The sequence below is a fragment of the Plecotus auritus genome, assembly GCF_963455305.1.
Source record: "Plecotus auritus genome assembly, chromosome: 4".
Classification (NCBI taxonomy): domain Eukaryota; kingdom Metazoa; phylum Chordata; class Mammalia; order Chiroptera; family Vespertilionidae; genus Plecotus; species Plecotus auritus.
In genome coordinates this window covers 13,065,070-13,090,272 of record NC_137775.1, presented here as the reverse complement: position 1 = coordinate 13,090,272, position 25,203 = coordinate 13,065,070, and the positions used below count along the sequence as shown (strand labels likewise).

The following is a 25,203-nucleotide window of genomic DNA, read 5'->3' as shown; positions in this document are numbered from 1 at the left end:
TGCCATACTCCCAGTTACATTAGAGTAATGAATTATTTAGAAACTCATGTTCTTTGTACATGTTCCAAGTTAGCTGCAATGTTAATGAGCTATCAAAGCTGCAAGTAAATGTTTGTATTTTACACTTAGGAAATATCAAATTGGAAAGCTACTTTAATATCATTTCCTTTAATGTATGTTAGGTATAAAGGCACAGAAACTATGAAAATCATGAATATTTAAAGTAAATGAATTACAGATCAGAATTTTGGATATGGGGATATATTCCAAAAATTTTGCATGTTTGAGTACCAAAGCTCTGAAAAATAAATCTGATATACTTAACAGTTTTCTGATTACTTTGAGCAATAAACTAATATTATTTAATTATATTATCTGCGATATGTATTGGTTCTTTGTCACTTATGCATACTTTTGAGATAATTTAACATGCTCAGTATCATGGTGGTTGGGAAATAGTTTGAGGAGGTGTTTAATCAATGCTAGTTACACTTATTTTCATGTGCTTATATGGGTAAAGTAGTAAACATTTTAGCTTTAAAATTAGACACTAATTCAAACTTTTAAATATATTTAAGAGTTGAAATTTCAAAAGATTTTACTTAGAAAGTAAAGACCCTACTGGAGTATGAACTAGAGCATAGACATCTGGACTTTCTTATTTTCTATTTTCTCTTGAACAGAGCCTGACATATAGTATATGCTTAATGCTTGATAATGAAGATTCTAAAAGATGGTTTTAATTGATTTTATGAAAAAGCTTTAAAAATACTTGATATTTCTAATACAAGTGAATTTTGTACCTATGAGTAGTCACAGATCCACCACTGGTATATATTTTGAACACTTATAATTTAGTGCATTGTATAATCCTGAAATTAATACTTTAATTTTTTTAAATTTATTTTACAATTACAGTTGACAGACAATGTCATATTAGTTTCAGGTGTATAACATAGTGATTAGACATTTATATACTTTACAAAGTGATCACCCCGATAAGTCTAGTACCCATCTGGCACCATACATATTGCAATATAATGGACTATATTTCCTATGCTGCACTTTTTAAAAACATTTTTTATACTGTGACTTCAATTTATGTTTTGCAGGCAGAAGCAACAAATTACTCACCTACACGAGCGGATAAGGGATAATGAATTACGGGCACAACATGCCATGTTAGGACACTATGTAAATTGTGGGGATTCTTATTTGTCTAGTTTGCAGGTAAGATTGCAGAGGATTTTATAGTTGTTTTATTAATAAGGCATTTTAATTTTATACTTAGACTTGTTCGATGCAGGGTTGCCACAAACTTTCATTTGTAAAAAATGCAGTAACTGCCAAGTGTAATAATGACAAGCACAATAAAATAAGGTATGCCTGTTTTTTCTTTGGAGAAAAGTCTGTTCAAGACCTCTGTCCAATTTTGAATTTAGTTGTTTGTTTTTTTGATCAGTTTTAGACGTTCTCTATGTACTCTGGACATTAATCCTTTATCAAATATACAATTTGCAAACATTGTTTCCATTCTGAGTTGCCTTTTTACTCTGTTGATAGTGTCTTTTCGTGTACAAAATATTTTAATTTTTATGAAGTTCAACTTACCTACTTTTTTTTTTTTTTTTTACTTCTGTCTTTGGTGTCATTTTCAATAAATCACTGCCAAATCCAATGACATGAAGCTTTTCTGCAATTTTAGGTCTGACATTTAGATCTTTGATATATTTAGAGTTAATTTTTATATACAATGTTAGTTAAGGATCCAATTTCATTTTTTTTGCATGTGGACAATCCAGTTTTCCCAGAACCATTTGTTGAAAAGACTCTCTCTTCCCCATTAACTGGTTTTGGCATATTGTCAAAAATCATTTCACCGTATATGTGAGGGATTATTTCTTTTTTTTTAAAATATATTTTATTGATTTTTTACAGAGAGGAAGAGAGAGGGATAGAAAGTTAGAAACATCGATGAGAGAGAGACATCGATCAGCTGCCTCCTGCATGCCCCCTACTGGGGATGTGCCCGCAACCCAGGTACATGCCCTTGACCGGAATCGAACCTGGGACCCTTCAGTCCGCAGGCCGATGCTCTATCCACTGAGCCAAACTGGTTAGGGTGGGATTATTTCTGATAACAAACAATATTTTAATAGAACTGTGTAGTTTATCCTTGTAATTTTATTATTTTGAATAAAGGCTTTACTTCAATAATATAATTATTATATTACCAATGATATGTAAAATATAATGTGTACCCAAAAGCTGAATAAAATCCTTTCTGACACAGCATCAGGCCAGTAGAGGGCTCTCCAAGCCAGTCAGCCAGGACAGATAGAAATATGGAAAAGGGGCAGGACTACTAAAACTATTATAATGATTTTAAATTATGTGGATAATCAAAATATTTTTGAGAAATTTGATTTTAAATGATTAGGGTAGTTAACAAAAGGGAGATACCTGAAGTGTTAACTGGATAGATATGGAGAGCTGATTAAATGGAAGGGGTTAGAAGAAACAACAAATATGATGATAAAACATTTCTTTAGCAAAGGGGTTTTTACCTTGAATCTATGAACATCTTTAATTTTAATGCACAGCATTTTGTATATGTACATTTTGGGGTTCATAGCTTGTTCATCCTAATTCCATAACACATTAAACAAAATAATACCTTCAATATTCTGTATATTCTAGGTTAAATAAAATAAGTTTTTGAAATAAAATAACATTCATTTATGAATTTATAGGTGAAAAACATTTTCTAGAGAAGTAATTTCTATTTTCCTATTGAAAACTTTTAATAACCTTACAGTCCTGATGACCTGAGACATAGGTATTACCAAGTCTCAGAGGCAGGAAATGAGAACTAGGTCTTTATCCTGAAATTCATACTGCCTAGATTGTTTGAATAGCAGAATTGGTATAACCAAAGTGATTTGTACTATAATGCCTTATACTAAAATTTCAACCTGTGGTTAACAGGACTTCATGGAAAAACAAAACAAAATGTGGACTCTTTTGTTAAAGAAAGAAGGAAGACCAGGCCAAATACCAGGACTCTCATAAAATGCCAGGAAGTTACCAAAAAAGCCAGGGAATTTACAAACATAGTTCACACTCTTCTGAAATCATGTTACTTGCTTATTCTAAAAACATCACTGGCTTTCCATTTTCTATGAATTAAGGTTAAACTCTGAACCTTGCTATTCTACAATATGATCCACTTAGATTTTGAAATGTTTCTTTATACTCCCTGTTCTTATAACCTATACCTTAAACCAGTGGTTCTCAACCTTTCTAATGCCGCGACCCTTTAATACAGTTCCTCATGTTGTGGTGACCCCCAACCATAAAATTATTTTCGTTGCTACTTCATAACTGTAATTTTGCTACTATTATGAATTGTAATGTAAATATCTGTGTTTTCCGATAGTCTTAGGTGACCCTGCTAGTGGTTCTCAACCTGTGGGTCACGACCCACAGGTTGAGAACCGCTGCTATAGAGCCTAAGACCATCAGAAAACACAGATATTTACATTATGATTCATTAACAGTAGCAAAATTACCATTATGAAGTAGCAACGAAAATAATTTTATAGTTGGGGTCACCACAACATGAGGAACTGTATTAAAGGGTCGCGGCATTAGAAAGGTTGAGAACCACTGCCTTAAACAGACATGAATATTCTCTGCATATATTCCATCTTTTGCCTTTTTGAAATGTTCTTTTTTTCTTTTTTCTATTCCTGCTAGAATCTTTTCTATTTTCAAAATCTATCTCGAAAGCCACTTTCTCAGTAAACCCTTTTTTCTCATTCTCTCAGTGCCGTCATCATTTATCCTCACACCTCCTGAGACTTTGCACTTAATATGACTTTTCTTTGTCTGCCATATTATATTTGTCCATTTTATAATTATATAGGTTTCTTTTATGCCTCTCATTATAATCTATAATAATAAAACCATAATATGCTAATTAGACAGGACAGCCAAACAACCTTCAGGATGTCATTCTAGACGTTCTTCCTGATGAAGCCGTGGCAGCAGAGGCTGAGGCAGAGGCAGTTAGGGGTGATCAGGCAGGCAGACAGGCAGAGTGATTAGGGGCGATCAGGCAGGCAGGCAGGCGAGCGTTTAGGCCAGCGGTCCCGTATTATGAGAGGGATGTCCGACTGCCGATCCCTGTGAGATAGGGCCTAAACCAGCAATTGGACATCCCCCGAGGGGTCCCGGATTGCAAAAGGGTGCAGGCTGGGCTGAGGGAACCTCACCCCCCCACCCGCCCGTGCACCGGCCCTCTAGTTTCAGTTAATAAAAGGCAGTGCTCGACGCTGTCATCTTTGACATACCCTGAACATGATAAATCTATTTATGTGCTTTTTTATTGCATCTTCACCTTTGGGACAGGTTTTTTTAAATTCGACTATAGACTTTATTCAGATTTCACTTTTTTCAGAGTGTGTGTGTATGTGTCTGATTTCAGTTCCAGGATCTTACTCAGGGTCTCACACAGCTGGCTTGCTTTTTTTTTTTTTTAAGATATGTTATAATTTATTTTCAGATGTAAAATATGATTTTATGTAGCTACCATTAGTTTTTTTTAATTTAAAAACTATTTTAAATATAATAATGTTACATGGAATAAACATTAATATCTCAAGAAAAACTATTTTAAATATGATAATGTTACATGAAATAAACACCAATTATTCAAGAAAAATGATCTTACATATAATAATATTACATGCAATAAACATTAATATTTTAAGAATGAAAGGATTTTAAGTATAATAGTATTACCAAAACTGTAATAACATAGTATGATATCACAAAAGTTGTAGGAAATATGAAAAATTTTCAAATAACAGGATTATTTCTATTATAGTCTAGAATATTTTTTTCCTCTGACTCTATTTTTGTTCATCAGTTTATGTTGTTCATTATATTCCACAATTGAGTGAGATCATATGATATTTATCTTTCTCCGACTTGCTTATTTCCCTTAGCATGATGCTTTTAAAGTCTGTTTTGTCAGATATGAGTATTGCTACTCCAGCTTTTCTTTTTCTTTTCCATTTGCATGGAAAAATTTTTTCCATCCCTTCACTTTCATCCTGTGTGTGTCTTTTGTTTTGAGGTGGGTCTCTTGTAGACAGCATATAGTTGGGTTATGTTTTTGTATCCATTCACTACCTTACACTTTTTGATTGGAGCATTTAATCCATTTACATTTAGGGTTATTATTGAGAGGTACTTAATTATAGCCTTTTTAATTCTGTATGGCTAGGTTTCTCTCTCTGTTTCTTCTTCTCAGCAATCCCTTTAGCATTTCTTGTAATGCTGGCTTGGTGGTGATGAACTCCTTTAGCCTTTTTTAGTCTGGGAAGCTCTTTATTAGTCCATCTACTGTGAATGATAGCCTTGCTGGATATAGTCATCTTGGTCTCAGATCCTCGCTTTCCATTACCTTGAGTACTTCATGTCATTCCCTTCTGGCCTGTAGAGTTTCTGATGAGAAATCAGGTGTCAGCCTTATGGGAACTCCTTTGTAGGTAACAGTTTTCTTTTCTCTTGCTGCCTTTAAGATTCTCTTTTTGTCTTTAATTTGGGGCAATTCAATTATGATGTGTCTGTGGGTCTGTTTGGGTTCTTCTTGTTTGGGGTTCTCTGTGTCTCCTGGACTTGTGTGACTTTTTCCTTTACCTGGTTAGGGAAGTTTCTACCATTATTTCTTAAAACACCTTCTCTATTCCTTTTTTCCTTTCTGCCCCTTTTGGCACACCTACTATTCTAATATTGTTACGTTTCACATTGTCCCACATCTCCCTTAAGCTTTCCTCCTGTTTTTTAATTGTTTTTTCTTTTTGGTTCGCTAATTGAGTGATATTTTCAACTCTGTCTTCTAATTCACTTATTCCATCCTCAGCTTCCCCTAATCTGTATATTTCTTCCAATGTGTTCTTTATTTGTGTTATGTTATCTTTATCTCAGACTGTTCTTTTTCATAGTTATTATATCTTTTTTCATACTGTTGAGCATTTTTAACATCATTACTCTGAACTCTGTTTCAGATAAATCCTTCATTTATCTCCTCTTCTGGAGAATTCGCTAGTTCTTTCATTTGGGGGTTGTTTCTTTGTTTCCTCATTTTGGTTGTCTGTTTGGGTTTGTGACTATGTTTTAGGTAGATCCTCTATATCTCTCAATCTGTAGTGCAGGACAGTGTTAAAACCTTTGGGACAGTTTGAATTCTTTAACACCTCATTTGAGTTTTTATATGTATGCCTATCTAGAAAGCCTTTCCGTAGCTACTACACATACAGCTATCTTAGCAGTTTGACAGTTTCATTGTGTTTTAGTGTGTGACACTTTATTAAATGAGGGGCAAACTGGAATTTATGCCAAGATTTGTTTATTGCTAGAGCTTATATGTACTCGCCCTCATTTCCAATTTCTTTTCATTTATTCAAGACAAGTAAGCTTTTAAAGTCTTCTTACCTGTGTGTTTTTTTCCTAATAGCCACAATATGAGAGCACTTCACTCCAGACTCCATTTTCAGATCCATCAGTGTCCAATTCCCAGCAAGAGGAACTTGAGCAAAAGCTTGCATCTACTGAGAAAGAGGTTTTACAGCTTAATCAGTTTCTCAAACAAAGAATAAGCCAATTTAGTGAAGAGAAGAAGAAATTAGAGGAAAAGGTAAGTATTTTTAATGAAGTTAAGTTAGGCCAACAACATTTCTTCAACATGCATGAGCGGACCCCATCAGAAGTAAGCAAAATCTTTAAAAAGTTCATTATTGTGGGGAGAAGAGGGAGATAGGCGCATGCATCAGGGTGACATAGGGGAGGTACTTGCCTGTCAGTCTAGCCTGGAGAACAAAGGACTAAAGAAAGAATAATTAGAGATATCGAAGATGTCAGAGTGGGTGCATGATGAAACGAGTTCCTAAGAGAAATAGGGATAGGTTGGTAACAGACAACAAGGTGGAAGATGCACTCTTGGAAAGCAAGAGGAACTGCCTTCTGTGGAGTGAAGCAGTGAAGAATGGAAATGTCTATGCCAGGGAAACTTGAGGAAGGGGTGAATGTGGAGGCTAAAGTTTGTATAAGAGAGCATGGAGATGAGTTCCGAAGGGAGTGTAGAAGCTGGAAAATACACTCATTGATAATGCATCAACTACACAGCACTTTGGGCCCACATGAAATTGGATTGCATTGTTTCCTTCTCATGTATTTTCTCTAATGCTGATCAAGACTGTTTTGTTTTATTTACCAAAAAACATTTAATGTGTTAATAATAAGTATCTACCTAATAAAAGAGTAACATGCTAATTGACCGTACCTTCGCGACGCCCACCAGGCAGTCAGGAGTGAGTATGCAAATTAACCCAACAAAGATGGCGGGTTAATTTACATATGCAGCCGCTCTGGGACTCTGAGCAGCGTAGGAAGGTGGAAAGGCAGCTCAAAGGCGGCTCTGGCCAGAGCAAAGGCGGTGCCGGCAGCCAGGGAAAGGAAGGTCCATCTGGCACAAATCTTTGTGCATTGGGCTTCTAGTAATAATAATAAAAGAAGTTACTTTTTAGTGAGCTCTTTCTTGTATGTGTCGGACAGCATGTTAATGTGCATTCAGGGCATTTTCTTACTTAATTCTAACCTTCAGAAAACCCTATGAGATATATACTATGCCCCCCATTTTAAAAAATGAGGTAACTCAAGCTTTGAGAAAAGTGATTTGAGAAATTTGCCTAGTTGCATTTGAATAGAAATTGTCAAAAAGATGGGAGTAAAATTCAAGACAATTTAACTCCACAGCTGATGCTTTGGTTGTAACAATGATTTGTAAAACATTTACAGAAAAACATTTCCCCACTAATCTGTTTTCTAATTATTGTATTTAAAATAAAGAAAAATAAATTTGTTTGTTAACCTCTTCTAAAACAGGGCTGGCCCTCCTGTTGCCTTCTAAGAATGATCTTAGTGTTGCATAATACTTCCTGGAAGAAAAAACACTTAACTTTTATAAATAGAATAGGAAAGATTTATTAGTGATACCTCATTTACCTGGGATAATTCCTGGAATTCAGACTTCAGTAATCTCTGTTAACCTGAAACAACACAAAACTTTGAAGTTAAAAGAACAAAATAAAACAAAAACAAAGAGCTTCTCATTAGTGAGCAAGGCTGGAAAAAAACAAGACCCAGTGGTTATGAGTTATCAACTTGTAGTCAACAAATAACAGAGGTTATCCAGTAGGAGAATGTTGACAGAGATTTGTGATCAAGGGCAGCAAGCCTGGCATCATAGCAAAGAAGGCAGTTGACCGACCAAAGAAAAAGAAGAAAACGAGGATTTCTTTGCATAGTAGAAGACCACATGACTGATCTGTTCCAGTGGCTGCCTTTTGAGGACATCACTGTGTCATGTTTAAGACACTTAAACAATTAAGTGTAAATTCTGGAACATTTAGTAAAATAGACTGGTAGTTACGTTTACTTCTATCACTTACAGAGTTACTTGCTAAGGAAGAGCAGGCTTTGTTGATGTGCAATCCAGCACAGCTGGTTGTAAGAGAATTTATGGAAGTCTGGTTCATAGTATAACACTGAAGGGACATTGGCTTTAGTGTTCAGTCAGGCAATCTGTACTTATCCCAACTCTGTCTCTGAGATTTGTGGTTAAGTCACAAAAGATCTCTAGGCCTCATAATCTGAAAGCAAATTGTACTATGTGGTCTTGCAGGTCACCATCAGTGCCAGCAGTCTGTGAGTTGTAATATATCACAATTAAGTTGTCATACCAGCATACTTGCCTTTAGTCCTGAGAAAGCCCCACTAAATAATGGGATTTGTCTGTTTTACCAGTTTTGCTTTTTACCCAAGGTAATAAATGGATTCTGATGTTACTGATGGAATGAATGAGGTGTGATTCATTTTTCCAATTGAAGTTGTTTTAATAAAATTTGTTATACATTGGACCTGAAGAAATTAGATAAGGCATGAAAGAAACTAAATTTTGGACAAGTGTTAGCTTTTAGTAAAATAAGAAGGACTACTCTATTATACCACTAATTACTAGCATATATTTCCCTGGAGAAAATGGGAAAAGGCTGTAAAAATGTTTTAAAACCCTGTAAACTTCTAAAAGGATGTTAAATGTTTGGAAGACTGGTGATTTAAGGTAAATATGAGTTTAGAGTTCACTTTTTAGGTAACTGTTTATATATGCGTATTGTTTTTAATTGATCTTAAGTATGAAAGAGCTTTGCATATAAGATGAAATTTAAAGAGTTTATTTTACATGCAAATGTGAAAAAAATTACTACATAGAAATCTGAGGTCTGGCCTACACAGATTGGGATTTTCTAATGTCATGTACTCTATGTGTTCTATAGTAGGTGCTCACCTAACATATTTCATCAATCCTAAATTGGTAAGGTACACCTTTATTTTATGTAATTTTTAGAACACAGGCTGCAAGTTTAATTATGCTACTTCCTTAACAATGGTCTTGTTTGAGGTATGGATTAGTATGGCTAGTCCCCTTATCAAAGTTCGTAAGTATTTAATAACTAGAAGCCCAGTGCACAAAATTTGTGCACGGGGGGTGTGTGTTCCTCAGCCCAGCCTGCACCCTCTCCAATCTGGGACCCCTCAAGGGATGTCCCTACTGGGATCAGGCCTAAAGGGGCAGTCGGACATCCCTTTCACAATCCAGGACTGCTGGCTCCCAACTGCTCGCCTGCCTGCCTTCCTGATTGCTCCTAACCACTTCTGCCTGCCAGCCTGATCACCCACTAACTGCTCCCCTGCCAGCCTGTTTGCCCCTAACTGCCCTCCCCTGCAGGCCTGGTCCCCCCTAACTGCCCTTCTCTGCAGGCCTGGTCCCCCCCCAACTGCCCTCCCCTGCAGGCCTGGTCCCTCCCAACTGCCCTCCCCTGCTGGCCATCTTGTGTCCACATGGGGCAGCCATCTTGTGTGTTGGAGTGATGGTCAATCTGCATATTACTCTTTTATTAGATAGGATAGAGGCCTGGTGCACGGGTGGGGGCTGGCTGGTTTGCCCTGAAGGGTGTCCCGGATCAGGGTGGGGGTTCCCTTGGGGTTTGGGGCGGCCTGGGCGAGGGGCCTGTGGTGGTTTGCAGGCCGGCCACGCCCCCTGGCGACCCAAGTGGAGGCCCTGGTATCTGGGGTTTATTTATCTTCTATAATTGAAACTTTGTAGCCTTGAGCGGAGGCCAGGGCTGTCCAGGTCGGGCAGGAAACTTGGCTTCCTCCATTGCCAGGGGCAACCCAAGCCTCCTGCTCTCTCCAGCTCCATGGCCCCCACCATCTTTGTTGGGATTTATTTATCTTCTATAATCGAAACTTTGTAGCCTTGAGTGGAGGCCAGGGCCAGCCAGGGTGGGTGGGAAGCTTGGCTTCCTCCATCGCCAGGGGCAACCCAAGCCTCCTGCTTGCTCCAGCTCTGTGGCCACCACCGTATTTGTTGGGTTAATTTGCATATTCACTCCTGATTGGCTGGTGGGCGTGGCTTGTGGGTGTAGCAGAGGTATGGTCAGTTTGCATGTTTCTTTTTTATTAGATAGGATTTTAGTAAGTTCTCCTAGATTTTTTTCAGTTATTTTTTTAAAAATCTTTATTTTTGAAAGTCCTTCTAGCTTTGATTGCATTGCTTTAGTCCATGATAAGCAGTTCCTTTGCAAGTTGGTTAGCAACAGAACAGCTTTAATTATTTGCAGGCATCTTCCTTTCTTAATTCACATAAAACATTTGAATATAGCTTTGCAAGAAATAAGAATTGGACTCATTCCTCCAGAGAATGACTTGCTTCACTGATTTTGAAATTATACCTCATGGCTCTGTTTCTGTGTCATGCTGAAAACCCAATAACTTTTGTCAATGCCAAATTGTAATGTAAAATTTTCAACACATAGTTTCAACATGTACATAACACTTTTGAAATGCCAAAAATAAGAATAGCCTTGACCAAATTTTCACATATGCAGGCCTTAAAAACTATATTAAATAATACAATAAAAACTTTATTATTGCTATCTGGCTGACTGCAGTTCATAAGATGTCATCAGCTGTAAATGAAAACAAAAAATTTCAAAAACTTGATTTCAGTGCTATGAAATTTGAAAAAATGTGAATATTAGAATTGATGAAATAAAGTAAATCTTACTTGAGTTGGTGGTGGTATCAACTATAACCTAGAACTATTGGAGAATTCAGTGATGCCTAAGATTAGAATGTTTGTTTTGTTGTTATTTTTTCATGGCACAAAACCACTGAAGATTTACAATCTTTTTATAGCTTAAAACTAGAGATAGATACATCAATAGCCTGAAAAAGAAATGCCAGAAGGAATCTGAACAAAACAAAGAAAAGCAGAGAAGAATTGAGACCTTGGAAAAGTATCTGGCTGATCTCCCAACTCTAGATGATGTCCAGAGCCAGAGTCTACAGGTAACAGGAAATCCAGTGCTCGTCTTTAAATGACATGAAGAATATACTTTAATGCTTTAGAAATTTCATAACTTTTATAATTTCAAATTTTAGTTAAATAATTGTCTAATTATAAGTTAAATCTGTTTAATTGCTGTTTTTAGGATTAACTTTAATTAGAAACTGTTCATCTAAGCATGAGTAGATCTTTCTTGTTAATGTTAACCTTCCCAATGAAACTATATGTTAACTCTCTCAATTAATGTTCTACTCTCAAAGGTAGTTTCCAAACCAGTCTGACATACCTACCATACACACATTTACACAGTCTGACATACCTACCATACACACATTTACACAGTCTGACATACCTACCATACACGTATATACGCGTTCTGTGGGATCTCTCCAACAAGACCTTTTTTTACTATCTTACTTACTTACTTACTTACTTTACTATCTTACTTTACTACTTACTTACTTACTATTTGATTTGTTTCCCTCATCCTTCTTAATTTTTCCACAAATTGTTTTTTATACTTTATGATCTCCATTTACTCCTTCGCCTTCTTTTCTGACCATTTTCCTTTCTTAAGGATACCCGCCCCCCCTCCAGAGTCTTTCGACCAATTCTGGGGCCTGTCCTCCTGAAACCCTATTTATAAACCACCTATTTTTCAGTCTTTTTTCAAAGTCTTTCTAATCATGGCATTTTCAGCCTCAGCACTGTTGACATTTGGGGTGGATAATTTTTTGTTGTTGGATTCTGACCTGTGCGTTCAAGGTTGCTTAACAGTATTTCCGGCCTCTACCTACTAGATGTCAATAACACTGCTTTTCCTCCCCCCCACCCCAAACCAAAACTGTTTGCAGACATTTTCAAATGTCCCCTGGGAGGGAAAATTGCTCCAGTTGAAATCATTAGTCTAACTCACAGAGTGCCACTATTCTGCTGACTCTAGACCTACAACACATTCTCTGTTTAAGTTAATTTATAATATGTATAACTAAGGGTGACGGAAGGAGGAGGACAGGAGTTTGCATGACCAGGAACAGCAAGGAATATAGGTTTTAAGACATGGGTTTATACTACCTGGGTTTATACCCCATTAAGATGGCTAACATGAATTAAAAAAAAGAAGAAAGCAAATGTTGGCGACAACGATGCGGAGAGTTGGATCCCTTATGCACTATTGGTCAGAATGTAAAATGGTGTAGCCACTATGGAAAATGATAATTTTGTCATCAAAAATTAAAAATATAATTACCATACAGTCCACCAATTCCACTCCTGTGTATATACCCAAAAGAATTGAAAGCAGGGTCTCAGACAGATGTTTGTACGTGATGTTTGTTCGTAACAACATTATTTGCAATAGCCAGAAGTTGGAGGCAACTAGTGCCCACCAGTGGATGAATGCAAAAGCAAGATGTGGCATGTGCACACCATTCAGCCTCAAAAAGGAAGGGAATTCTGACACATGCTACAAGATGGGTGAACCTGAGGGCAATTTCTTATGTAAAATAAGCCAGTCACAAAGAGATAAACATTGTATGAGGTCCCTGGAGTAGGCAGATTCAGAGACGGAAAGTCAAAGTGTGGTGGCCAGGGGCTAAGGGGAGAAGTGGATAGGGAGTTGTTAATGGGTATAAAGTTTGTTTTGCAAGATAAAAAGAGTTCTGATTATTAGTTGTACAATTATGTGAATGTACTTAACACTACTGAAATGTACAGTTAAAAATGGTTAAGATGGTAATTTTTCTGTTATGTATATTTTGCCACAATTAAAAATATAATTTAAAAAAATCCCCCAAATTGAGATCATTCACCTTCTCTCGCTGTCTTCTAGAACTTTTTGATTCCATTCTCTTCTTCTCCATAACTTCATTCTCCCAGCTCTTTTTACACAGAGGAGGAGAGAAAGTGTTAGTAAGTGGATGAAAGGGAAACACGTAGTGTGATTTTAACCAATGTATTAATCTTTGAGAACACAGTAACAATTTCTAGTAGAAAGACATTTAATATTTCATGTTTCATGAACTTTAAAACGTTTCTTCTTAGCTGCAGGTTCTAGAAGAAAAAAACAAGAATTTGCAAGAGACTTTGATAGATATGGAAAAAAAGCTTGAAGAGATGAAAAAACAGTGTCAAGACAAAGAGGCACAGTTAATATGCCAGAAAAAGAAAGAAAAGGAGCTGGTAACTACGGTTCAGAAGTAAGAAAACCTTCAGTAATGCTTTTGTTATTTTTAAATTATTTATATTTTTCATAAAGCATTTCACTTAAAAGACATTAATTTATAATTATTACTCTTTATTCTTTTTATCTTAACGATGTATTATTAAGAACCAGAAGTACTGTGTCCTTAAAACAGGTTGTCTCAGTTGTTGTTTAACATTTTAATGCACCGTACTGACATCTTGCCAAAGGGAGATAAGTGAAAACGCTAAGTAACGGAAGAGGGGCAGCCAGGCACTCGGGCTGCACTCCTCCGGAGGCATGTCCAGTGAAGTCATTGGCTCCTCTTCACCGAGCCGCAGGGGGACAGCTAGGGCCGTTTGCCACGTACTTTTCAGTTTGGCTGACACATCTTGCCTCATGGGATCTTTGCTTTTAAATCACTGCAGTTAGAATTATAGGGAATGTTTTTTGTTAGTATATTTAGGTACTATATTCAAGCTGGGAATTAATATTGGATTCCTGAAAAAATCTGGACAACTGTGTTATATATGCATGTACACATACTCTCTTATCTTGTAAAACTTAAATTTAATAGATTATTGATCATAAATAGATAAAATATCCTGAAGAATGAGACAACAAAGCAACAAAAAACTAAATTTAAGAAATATACTCTTCATGCTTATATCAATTATATATAACTCATTATATTCTCAACTGTTTAATCAAAATCTGATGATTTCATGTTAATATTGCTTTACTACTTTCAGAGTCTTCAGTATGCCTGGTCTCCTTTTTATTCTTGCATTTCAGTGCAGAAAATTCTAATTTCTGGGACAATTCAGTATTATTAGTGTTTCTGAGCTAAGTTCCAGAAAAATTCATACACTTTGATTCTACCTTTACTTTTCTCCTATTTTCTGCTTTCTTGCTCTTTAAGGGAACTTTTTATAACTCCACATCTTATATTCTATCTCTCGTCTCAAAATAGCTTTATGACTTCCACTAATTCTACCATATATCTTTTTCTGTCATCTTACTGATAAAATGAAAAGAGGTAAATGTATCTGTTCTCTTTTAATAGGGCATTATGATTATAAACTCAAGCTGTGTTGTTTTATGAATATAGAATTAAGAACACTTGAAAATAATTTGAATGTTTGTTTTGTTCCAGTGTGTGCTTTTACATATTTAATATGATTTTATACCTTCTCTTTTATTTAGATTTTTCACTTTTATTAGGTTTTTGGAGAACATTGAGACTGGTATTTTTTTATTTGGAAAGACTTAGTACAGTGCATTTCAGAATACATTTTCCATTTCCTAATTTTATCTTGATACTCTCTGAGATGATATTATCCCAGAAAATTTCGCTCGATTTCAAATGGGTGCAAAGAACCAGAGAGGGTCTTCTATAATTCTTCAGTACTTGTATGGCTATGGCGTCACTTGACTTTGGGGGCAGGAGTGTTACTTCCATTTCCTCAGCTAAATGACGCAGTATTCCTTAAGTGCCAGAACTGCAGATATATATGTGACTTCGAATTACATCATTACAGTTTTCGGTTTTGTATATTATCTCTTAAGTTCCCTGCTTTGTAAATACATAAGAACTTTTGAGAAAAGTTTTCATATTACAAAAGTAAGTAAATATGTGGGTGTGATCCCTAATAATGCAATAGTTGATACCTTTGCTGGTCAAGAGATTTATTACTTTTCTAATTGATCATGCTTTATAACATAAAGAAAATGAGAATGGATACATGAAAAAAGACTTACTTGGTATTTTTCCATGACAGTACATTTTCCTCTCCTTATTGTTGGCTCATTTTTCAAAAGTTTTATGTCTTTTGGAATGTTATAAATACATAGTTGTGTCTTGACTGCACTGGGGAAAAAAAAAACTTACTCTGAAATTGAAATAATGTGTTTTTCACTTTTCAACTGGGAAAGCAAATTTTTTCATGGCAGGTAATATATTACGAAGCAGTACACTACATTTGTAATACATATAACTTCTCTAGTTCCATTACTTACCAACACATCTGAAGCCCATATTGTATATTAGGACTGTCAATTCTTTGTCCACAATCTGAATATGGTATTTCTCTTTTGAAATTCTGTAAGCATGTATGGAGCCAAACTGAGGACATTGCCAGGAAACAAATCACAAATGCTCCTTTGTGTGTGTTTTTTTGTTGTTGTTGTTTTTTGTTTTTGTTTTTTTGTGGGGGTTTTTTTTGTGTGTGTTTTTTTTGAAAGACAGAAAACACAGGATAGCCTTAATACTTGAAAGGAGAAAAATAATGAAAATAGCAAAACCCAAATAAGATGAAGCCTATTTCTTTTAGTATTCTGTAATTCTTGAGTATGACCACAAACAAGCTAAAGTGGAGCTATTCCTAAGTGTCTTTTTGTTATATTTTGGTTTTGGTCATTATTGTAAATGCTATAATTCTTTTTAACCCAAACACGACTATTCTACCTTTCTCAGGGCCAATACCATCCCCCCATTTACCCTTTTATTCTTAGTGTGCCAGAGGGTCTTTTCTTTTGTCTTTTGTTCTTCTAAAATGCAACTCTGTTTCATGGCTAGCATGAGAAACTGTTAGGTGAAGTAATATATACATTAGATTGGTGCTCTTATTAATAAAAGAGAAATGTAATTCTGCTGGTTTAGGCAACAACTATCTTTACAAACTTTCCCTGAGCTCAGAATAAAGGGCAAAAGATGTGTATTCATATTCTTAGGCTCCCTACCACAGTCATCTTAACCAAGTAACTCTGCTTTTGGAGGAGGGAAAGAAAGAGGGCTTAGATTTCAGAGCTCGGGTTAGGGTAACGAGGGCCTAAGGATGTCACACACTAAGCAACTTGACTCTGGTCTCATTCCTGAAAAGATGATCAGCCTCCAGTATGTTTTTTACTTTCATGAAACATAGGTACTCATCTTATTTATATACTGTCTGTAAGTCTCAATTAAAAAATATTATAGACCCTCAGAAGGGGCTGCATTTATGTTGACATTTCTACCAAAGTTAGCATATAGAGCCCATTTTCTTTATATAATTGTTTTTCTAAAACAGTTTGCAACAAAAGGTAGAAAGATGCCTTGAAGATGGAATTCGCCTTCCTATGTTAGATGCAAAACAGCTTCAGAATGAAAACGATAACCTGAGAGAACAAAATGAGAATGCTAGTAAGGTCAGTACATATCTTCCATAACAACATGAAATCTATACTGTGTGGTCATGTGTGTAGATATATAACTTAATTATTCGATTTATATTTTTATAATATTTAATAGCTGATGGAATTTTTAGTTTGTATGTTTTTATTTGGAAAGAAAATACCCATTTAAGTAAATTTAAATAAAAGCCAAACTTGGGAAATTATATTCTTAGGAAAAACAAAAGGATATCTTTTTCCTTCCTACATTATTCAAAGTCTGTTTTAAAGTTATTTTTGTAAATTGCATTAGAGAACATCTTTATCAAGAAGTAGGAAGACTTGCAATTTTACATAGATGATTATTTAAAGGATACTTGGTATGATACTTTTATAAAAAATTACACCCTAATTTTTAAAAAAACTTTTAATTTCCTGTGATTTTCTTTTTCTTGAAATACCAGTACTTTTAAAAAGCAATGGGGAAAAAAATTGATTCAGACTGATATGTTTTCTGTGTTTTAGATAATAGAACGCCAACAAGATGAGATTGACAGAATGATTTTAGAAATTCAGGTAAGAAATGTTTTGTGCTCATTTTAATTTAGCTATTTGCCAATTTACTCTTAATGGTTACACAACCTAAAAATATTAAAGCATATATATATTTGTATGAAAAGATTAATAGCACTTGAGATGAAGTTGCAAATTCTTTAATATTAATCTTTCAGTTTTTTAGAACAGAAATGCTACTCAGTAAATCAGTTCTTCAAAAAATTGTGAAGATTGTCTATTCCTTACTTGTCCTTGTTTTAATTGGATGTAGTCTATCTCTACTACTAAACACACATTTAGTTAAGGTCATCATGATCTAACTAAAGACAATGGGACTTTTTATTATTTTTTATTACTATAATAATATTTATTAGATAGGAATACATTTCAAAAACCTCTGAGGATTTTTCATTTTCTTTCCAAAATGATCTGCATGAATTAGTTTATGAAGTGTTGTCCTCATTTCTGTTTGTTCACCTACCAGTGGGAGGTCTGATAATGGTCTATTTTTAGTTCACTGTGATGGCTAGAGCCTTCTCCTTCATAATAATTCTATATGTATTCTTCCTGTATTATCAAAACATTGACTTTGTTTAAGTATCTGTTTATGTATTATGTAGATTTAACATATTTTACCCAGATTAAAAACGTTCTTGGAAAAGATGGTGTTTTTTCCCCGTTGTAGACATCTGCTCTAGGGGTAATATGGTTTCATTTAAACGTGAGCGCTTCATCTTCCAAAGGGCTGGGGAGGATGATAGATCTAATCTATTCAGAATCAGTATTCCTTGTTATTTACCAAATTGCATTTTGCTTTCAGTTTTAACATGCTTTGTTTACAATTCTCTTCAGACTATGCAAGGGAAACTTTCTGAAGAAAAGCTGACCACTCACAAGATGATGGAAGAGATGGAAAAGAAAGAAAGAAACCTGCAGAGATTAACAAAAACATTGCTTGATGTGAGTAGAAGAAATTCAAATTACTTTCAAAGGATGTTTCACTGTCTATTTAAGTTAAAGCAAATGCTTATTTTGTACATATTCAAAAACCATTTTTAAATTGAAGACTTGATTTTGATGTGCCAATTAATTAAATCCATTATGTTTCTTACTAAAGTTATAATAAAAAGACAGACTTATTTTTTTGTCTTAGAATACAATTTCACAGACATTACTCTAAGTCAAATGTTAGATAGAGATTAGGCCCCAAAACCATCGAGTAAGGCATAAATGGAATGTACAAAATTACCCTAGGAAATCTTTAAGGAAGATGCAGTGTTGACACTGTCATTGGAACAGATTACACTTTCTTCACTTAATTATGAGATGAACTACTTGGCTTGCATTTAAGGACATGTTATACAGATAATACTTAATTTTAGTCTTTAACTGTCATTGTGACATTTGCCACTTAAATACTTCAGAATGCATTTCCAAAAATTAGGGACATTTTCTTGTATAACCATATCACAATTGTCATGCCCAGTAAGAATAATATGTCTTAATATTTGCTAATATTCCACTTCTTTACAAATGCTTTTTGTAGTGACTTGAAACTGGCATTCAGTAAAGACAGTGAGTTGCATTTCATTTTGTCTTATAATCCTAAGGCCCCCTTCTCCCACGTTAGTGACTTGTTGATAAAACTGTGCCTGTTTGTCTTGTAGACTTTTATTTGTCAGACTTCTAGGTTTGTCTCATTGCTTCCTAGTGGTGTCATTTGTCTTGTTCTCTACCCCCTTTATTTTCTTGTGAGCTAGAAGTTAGAGCTAAAGACATCATTAGATTCAGGTCAAACATTTTTGTAGGTGTTGTTCACATCATCAAATTATATATGTTTGGTTATTTCACTGTAAGTGACACCAGTACTCATCTCATTGGGTCAAGGGGTGACAGACCGATTTTTTTCCATTGTCATGTTAGAGCCTTGCAAACAGCCGGCATTCTGTGGGTGATGCTCAGGCACTGTGTGAATATGTAGTTCGCCAGCACCCTTTACTTGGTTGGTTTTAGTGTCCACCAGTGATCATTATCAGAATCATTAGATGATTAAAAGAATGGTATTTCTTTCTAATTACATCATTCCTTTTACATTTACTGGCTGGCACTTACCTATTTTTAAAAAATCTTTTCCTCATCAACACAGGCTATTTGGTTATTCTGAAACACAGTCCCGGATGGAAAGCTAATTAAACTTACCCTTCATGAGCACTTTCCAGGAGGAGGAGTAGACGATGACAATGGGGGGATGAGGCGAGGGTAACTTTCTCGAAGTGTAGTAAATCATGAGTCATATTGATACTTCCACTTCAAATTTAACAATCTACAGTTGTTCCGGGTCTTTTTTCCTTCTTTGATTTTTTAGTTCTTTTTTCTCTTACACTGAAAATTTTGGTTCTGGTTACTATAACAACATGCATACTTAGTAACTAAATCACTATTGCTACTAATAAAACCACAGGTTGTAAGTTCCTTTGTGGTTCTTTTTGTTCTTAGGATAAATCTTGTTTTAGAAAAATACATATACAACCAAGATGCTCATTATGTGAGAGACTCCTCGAAACGAAGACTGTTTGGAGTTGTATTTCCTCTGTAGGGCAGAGGAACCATTTCCATTATTTAAATTATTTTTCTCTCCCCCCCCCCCCACTAAATTTGGTTAATATGCATATAATATTCCACTGTTTCGTTTATAGACTTAGGGGGGAAATGTTAACCTGAATGGCTTTTGAGTACCTTTCCTCTGTTTTAACCATTTTTCCTTCATCCGTTGCAGAACCAAAGACACACAGAAGAGACATGCTCAGTGTTGGATCAGGGCCCGGAAGCAGACCAACCCAGGCAGCAGCCGGTTCTTCCCAAACGACCTCTCTTCGATTTGAGTGTGATTGACCAGCTGTTCAAGGAAATGTCCTACTGTTTGTTTGACTTGAAGGCATTGTGCAGTATTCTCAATCAGCGTGCTCAGGGCAAGGAGCCAAATCTTTCATTATTACTGGGAATCAGATGTAAGTGGCCCGTGACTTGTCCTTACAGTATTGCTTAACTGTTAGAAACCGGTCTTCGTGAATTAGGAACTTCTGGCTGCATTTTCCGTATTCGTCTTTAATCTCCTTTCCTACATAGATTCCTAAATCTCTGAATCAATCTGTGGGTCGTGAATACATGTTTTTACTTCTTGCTAGGATTTACCTCATGCTTACAGAAGTGAGCATGGCCATCGTTGATACGGATTGGCACCTGCCAGATGCCTGCAAGTCTGCCTGCATGCTGAGCTGTGCGAATCCCTGAGGGAGTGATGATAGGTGTGGTTTCCTGACCACTCTTCGAAACATAATAATTCTGTAGGCTGTCAATAGACCCAGCCAGCTGTCCACTGGACAATCTTGGAGAAAAGACACTCGCTCTCCTCTGTAGCCTCTGTTCTGTGGAGGTTCTCATGGCCTACAGGTCTCCTGCTCTTGTCATGCATACCTGCTGGCTTAGTCCCTTTCGGTGGGTGACAGCTGCCACAGGATGTCCCAGTGTCACGTCCCTTCTGTGCTGCGGTTGCAGGAACACTCATTTCTACATGTGCTTCTCAATTTTAATATTGATGTGTTAGTCTCCTTTTAATACAGAAGAAATGGACTTCAGTTAGGAGGTAGGAATGGGGTCAGGTCATTTATGCAGCAACATGTTGTATTGAGTAATTACCTAATAATATAGTAAATATGTACCTAGAGAGGGGACTAGGTTTTTTCCCCAGTTTTATAAAGATTCCACCATCTTGGATCATAATAGTTATTTTGTCAAACCAAATACATAATACTCTTGATCAAAGTGTACCACTTGTTAAATGAAACATGTAACTGTGCTCAGAGATGTTAGCAGGATTTCCCTCATATTCATCAAATGCCTTCTACAGTCCAGACATGATAATGCAGATAATTAGAACACAGCCCTTGCTCACACATTAACCAAATTCTTAGGGCATTGTGATAAGTATAATTGAGATGTGCACACGGACAGTCGGAGCGCAAGGGAAAGCAACTAAATCTACCTGGTGAGGGCTATGAAAACTCCATGGAGTGACTGGTGTTGGCTTGAATCTTAAAGGAGGAGTTTGCTAGGTGAATATGGGGTGGCTCAGTTAGCAATGATCTCTCAGAACAAGAAGCAAAAGTTCAGTCTCGGAACTCATTTTCTCCACCATTTCAGAGATGGCCACTTTCACTTATTCTGTAACCTACATCTGCACACTCCTAGAAAATATTTGTTAACTTCTTCAGTAATAGGACAAGAGAGCTATCTTAATATGAATAAAAGGGAGGCTTAAGAACCTTACCACAGTGACCTCTCCATGAATACTCTTTCCAGTCTTTACAGTTTAACCCCAGAATTCTTACCTTGTAGTTCAGCATTGTACAGCTAATTCTTTTGAATCCCCATCTGGTCACTCCGTGGATTATCTGTTGGCACTGTTCACCCATGCTTCCTAAACGCTCTGCCACCATGGTGTTCATGACATCACTCTCTAGGGTCTGCTGCTACCTTTATGACTGCTCAGCCTCAGACTTCTATGGAATTCTCTGCCCCTGAAATATTGGGCTCTCCCAGATACCTTATGTTGTTGGGTTTTTGTTTCTCTTTTTAGATGTTTTCTCTGAGTAATCTTATTTATATCCTGTTGTTGTGTTCTGTTATCACTGTACCTCTGACCCATACAGACACTTACCTCTTATTCTGCCTAGAATGTGCCTTCTAGGCTCCTGATTATATTGACTTGTACGTTAGAACCAGCTGTTTTATAGGCATCACAGACTCAATATGTCCAAAGCAGAGCCTACTTCTCTTCCCTCTGTAACCTACTCTTCCTGTCTGTGAGTAGCACCACCATCCACCCATCACCCCAACTGGACTTTATCTTCTTTCCTCCGTTGTGTGTCCCATACACAATCCCTGGCCCCTATGCATGTTGAGGTTAGTTGGGCTGTGTCATTTTTATCAGTCTCTTCCTGCTCCTGTCATGTATTTCTGCCCTGATAACTTCATTGCGCTGTTGCCTTAATTCAAGCTTTCCTCTGGACCGGTCTCTCTGTCAACCATCTTGCCCGCCCCCCCCCCGCCCCGCCCCCCGCAGTCCATTTTTCACAGTGCTGCCAGAGTGATCTGTGGACTTCCTAATACTTACACTCCCCTAAAGCATAGATAGGTAGCTCACACCTGTCTCTTCAGCCTTATTTCTTGGCACTCTCCTCTCTCATAATTTGTGCTCTACCATATTAGAGCTGGTTACTGATTTTCTTGAACTTTTTCAAATTCTGTCAGACTATTTGGTTTGCTGCTTCTATACCTTTGCTTACTCTGCTTCCTTGGCCCATCCAGTGAACCTATCTCCTCTCCAGTCGGGGCACATATGGGAGGCAACCAGTAGATGTTTCTCTCACATCCATGTCTTCTCTCCTCCCCTCCCCTCCCCTCCTCTCCTCTTCCTCCATCTCTGGAAACATGTCCTCAGGTGAGGATTAAAAAAATAATAAAATAAAAGAATAAGCCACTATATCTACAGGGTGCCCCCCCCCCAAATGTATATACACTTTAATAGCTGATAGCTCAGTTTTGAAAATGAAATATATTTTAATAAACACTGCCTTTATAATTATTCAAAGAGTGTGTGTACATTTTGGGGGGTTACCCTACATTGTTTTTGCTGATCTCAACATCTTGGATCATGGCAGGTATTCAATTAATGCTTGTTAAAATAAGTTATCTGACTCTTATGGCTCTAATAAGCTACCAAGGTCAATGAAGATATAAAGAAAGGTTTATTTTACAGTCACTGGCTCCACCTGCTTTTATGTTGAGATATGCTGACAAAGAGAGGAACTGGAGTAAATGATTAAAAGCTATTTGGCTTAGGGCCTCACCCTCAGTTATTCAGCCATTGGGTACCTAGCAATCAGCCTAATTCAATTGCTTGGGATTTTGGGGTCCCAGTTCAAAATACACACACACACACACACACTTGCCATATATTTTGAACATTTGTTTTCATCCCAACAAACCCACTTTGCAGTGTATAAAATGTGAGGTATCACCCCTCACTGCACAAGTGATTTTCAGGTTTTTGTCAAATGGGGAGAACTGAGTGGTCTAAGTAAGCTGTAATAGAGTTGCTAGAGGATGGTTTTTTTCTACTTTTGGAATATTGTCATCCATTAAACATGAATTTGTGTGCATTACTGTATGAATTTAATACATTTTAATGAACAGAATTTTGAAAGGACCAAGTAGATAAGATCTATTTAATAATGAATGATGCATAATTTAAATCTGACCCCGAATTGTGTTCCGTGAACAACACTGTATTGGCAATGATAAGTTGAAAATCCTAAAATGACTTTGTTCAAAAAAATGTGAGACATTCTCCCCATATTTTATTTCCACAGCACTGAACTGTTCAGCTGAAGAGACTGAGCATGACCACAGCCCAGAAACACTCACTAAAAAGCTGTCCGATGTATGCCAGTTACGGAGGGACATTGATGAACTAAGGACTACCATATCAGACCGCTATGCTCAGGACATGGGAGACAACTGCATTACTCAGTGATCAAGTGTTGGTCCCACAGCAATAATGACCCGTTCTTAAATGCTGCTGTGTTAGTCTTCACATTTCTTTTTAGGAGCCATGTTGGTCTATACCACCCTGAACGCACCCAGTCTCGTCTGATCTCTGAAGGTGCCATGTTGGAAAGTTGCAAGTAACATATGACTTGCACATAGGATCTTTTTTCTGTGGATTTCTTTTGTTGGGGGGAAAGGGGATGTAAGGCAGTCTCAAAGGGCTTATCTAATCAGGACAAACAATCAGATTACCATTTGAAAATGTGATTAAGCATATAAGGGCAAAAAATTCTGTATTCTCAAACTACTGAGGGTAGGACCAAGCTGTGAAGAGTGCCCTTCGGATAAAGGGGGAGGATTTCTTTTTATCCTATGTTTTTGTGTGTATACGTGTTTGTGTGTGTGCGTGTATGTGTGTTTATTCATAAAATAGTAAGGATTTCTAGGGTCAGAGCAAAGCTTCTGAGAAAGGCACGCACTTGTATTTTTTTTCTTTCATGTAGAAGCTTGTGTTAGACTTTGGGGGTTTCAAAGGCTGGCTGAGCACGATTTCCCACAGCAGGCGAGTGTTCTAATAGTAGCACAGGAGGCAGACGCATTGTGTTTTGAGCAGCCGCTGTGCTGAGATGATGCCGTGCGGGGCTGAGTTGGTTGTAGTACTGTAGCTAGGTCAACTATTTTTCCCGAAGGATTGTGGATTGCCTTCAAGGTGTGAAATTTTGATGTGATCTTTTTCACTAGCATAGTAAAATTACATAGTATATATCACAAGGCAATTTAACATAATTTGAACTAATTTTGACATGTCCCTTACTATTTATGGTTTCTACTTATATGTTATATATATATATGTATTAATGTAAGCAAAGCCATATATAATTCAGACCTTTTAAGGCCTCCCTTCATTCTTGTAAAAGATTAACAAAATGACTCTAGAACAATGGCCTATTTATCCAAATCTCAAATGTTTACATTTTAACAGTTTTCTATCTGTTTTAAAGTTGAAACTACTTTAAGAAAAAGCCAGCCTGTCCTCTTTATATTTGAATTATCACTAGCATAAAACAAAATTTAAATTAGGTGATATTTCAATTCCCTTTATTAGGTAAGGTACATTAAAAACAGGCGTGTTCATAGAATACAGACTTGGTCAGGTTAGTTCCATTGGAGTACATGCTATCACTAAGAAATGGAACTGTTATTTAAGTAGACATGCAGTCAGTTAAAC

At 36.4% G+C, this 25,203-nt stretch overlaps 1 protein-coding gene across 1 annotated transcript in view; it reads left to right on the top strand.

Annotated features, from left to right (window-relative positions):
• CEP85L (centrosomal protein 85L) overlaps positions 1-24,140 on the top strand; it is an 82,006-nt gene extending 57,866 nt beyond the window's left edge. The window contains exons 5-13 of the mRNA XM_080664816.1: positions 1,113-1,230; positions 6,527-6,706; positions 11,329-11,481; positions 13,523-13,677; positions 16,730-16,847; positions 17,337-17,387; positions 18,219-18,326; positions 20,143-20,374; positions 23,798-24,140. Coding sequence (XP_080520942.1) covers positions 1,113-1,230; positions 6,527-6,706; positions 11,329-11,481; positions 13,523-13,677; positions 16,730-16,847; positions 17,337-17,387; positions 18,219-18,326; positions 20,143-20,374; positions 23,798-23,961 — 1,279 coding nt within the window. The 3' untranslated portion in view covers positions 23,962-24,140. The remainder of the gene's footprint in view (positions 1-1,112; positions 1,231-6,526; positions 6,707-11,328; positions 11,482-13,522; positions 13,678-16,729; positions 16,848-17,336; positions 17,388-18,218; positions 18,327-20,142; positions 20,375-23,797) is intronic.
• Positions 24,141-25,203: the final 1,063 nt, after the last annotated feature.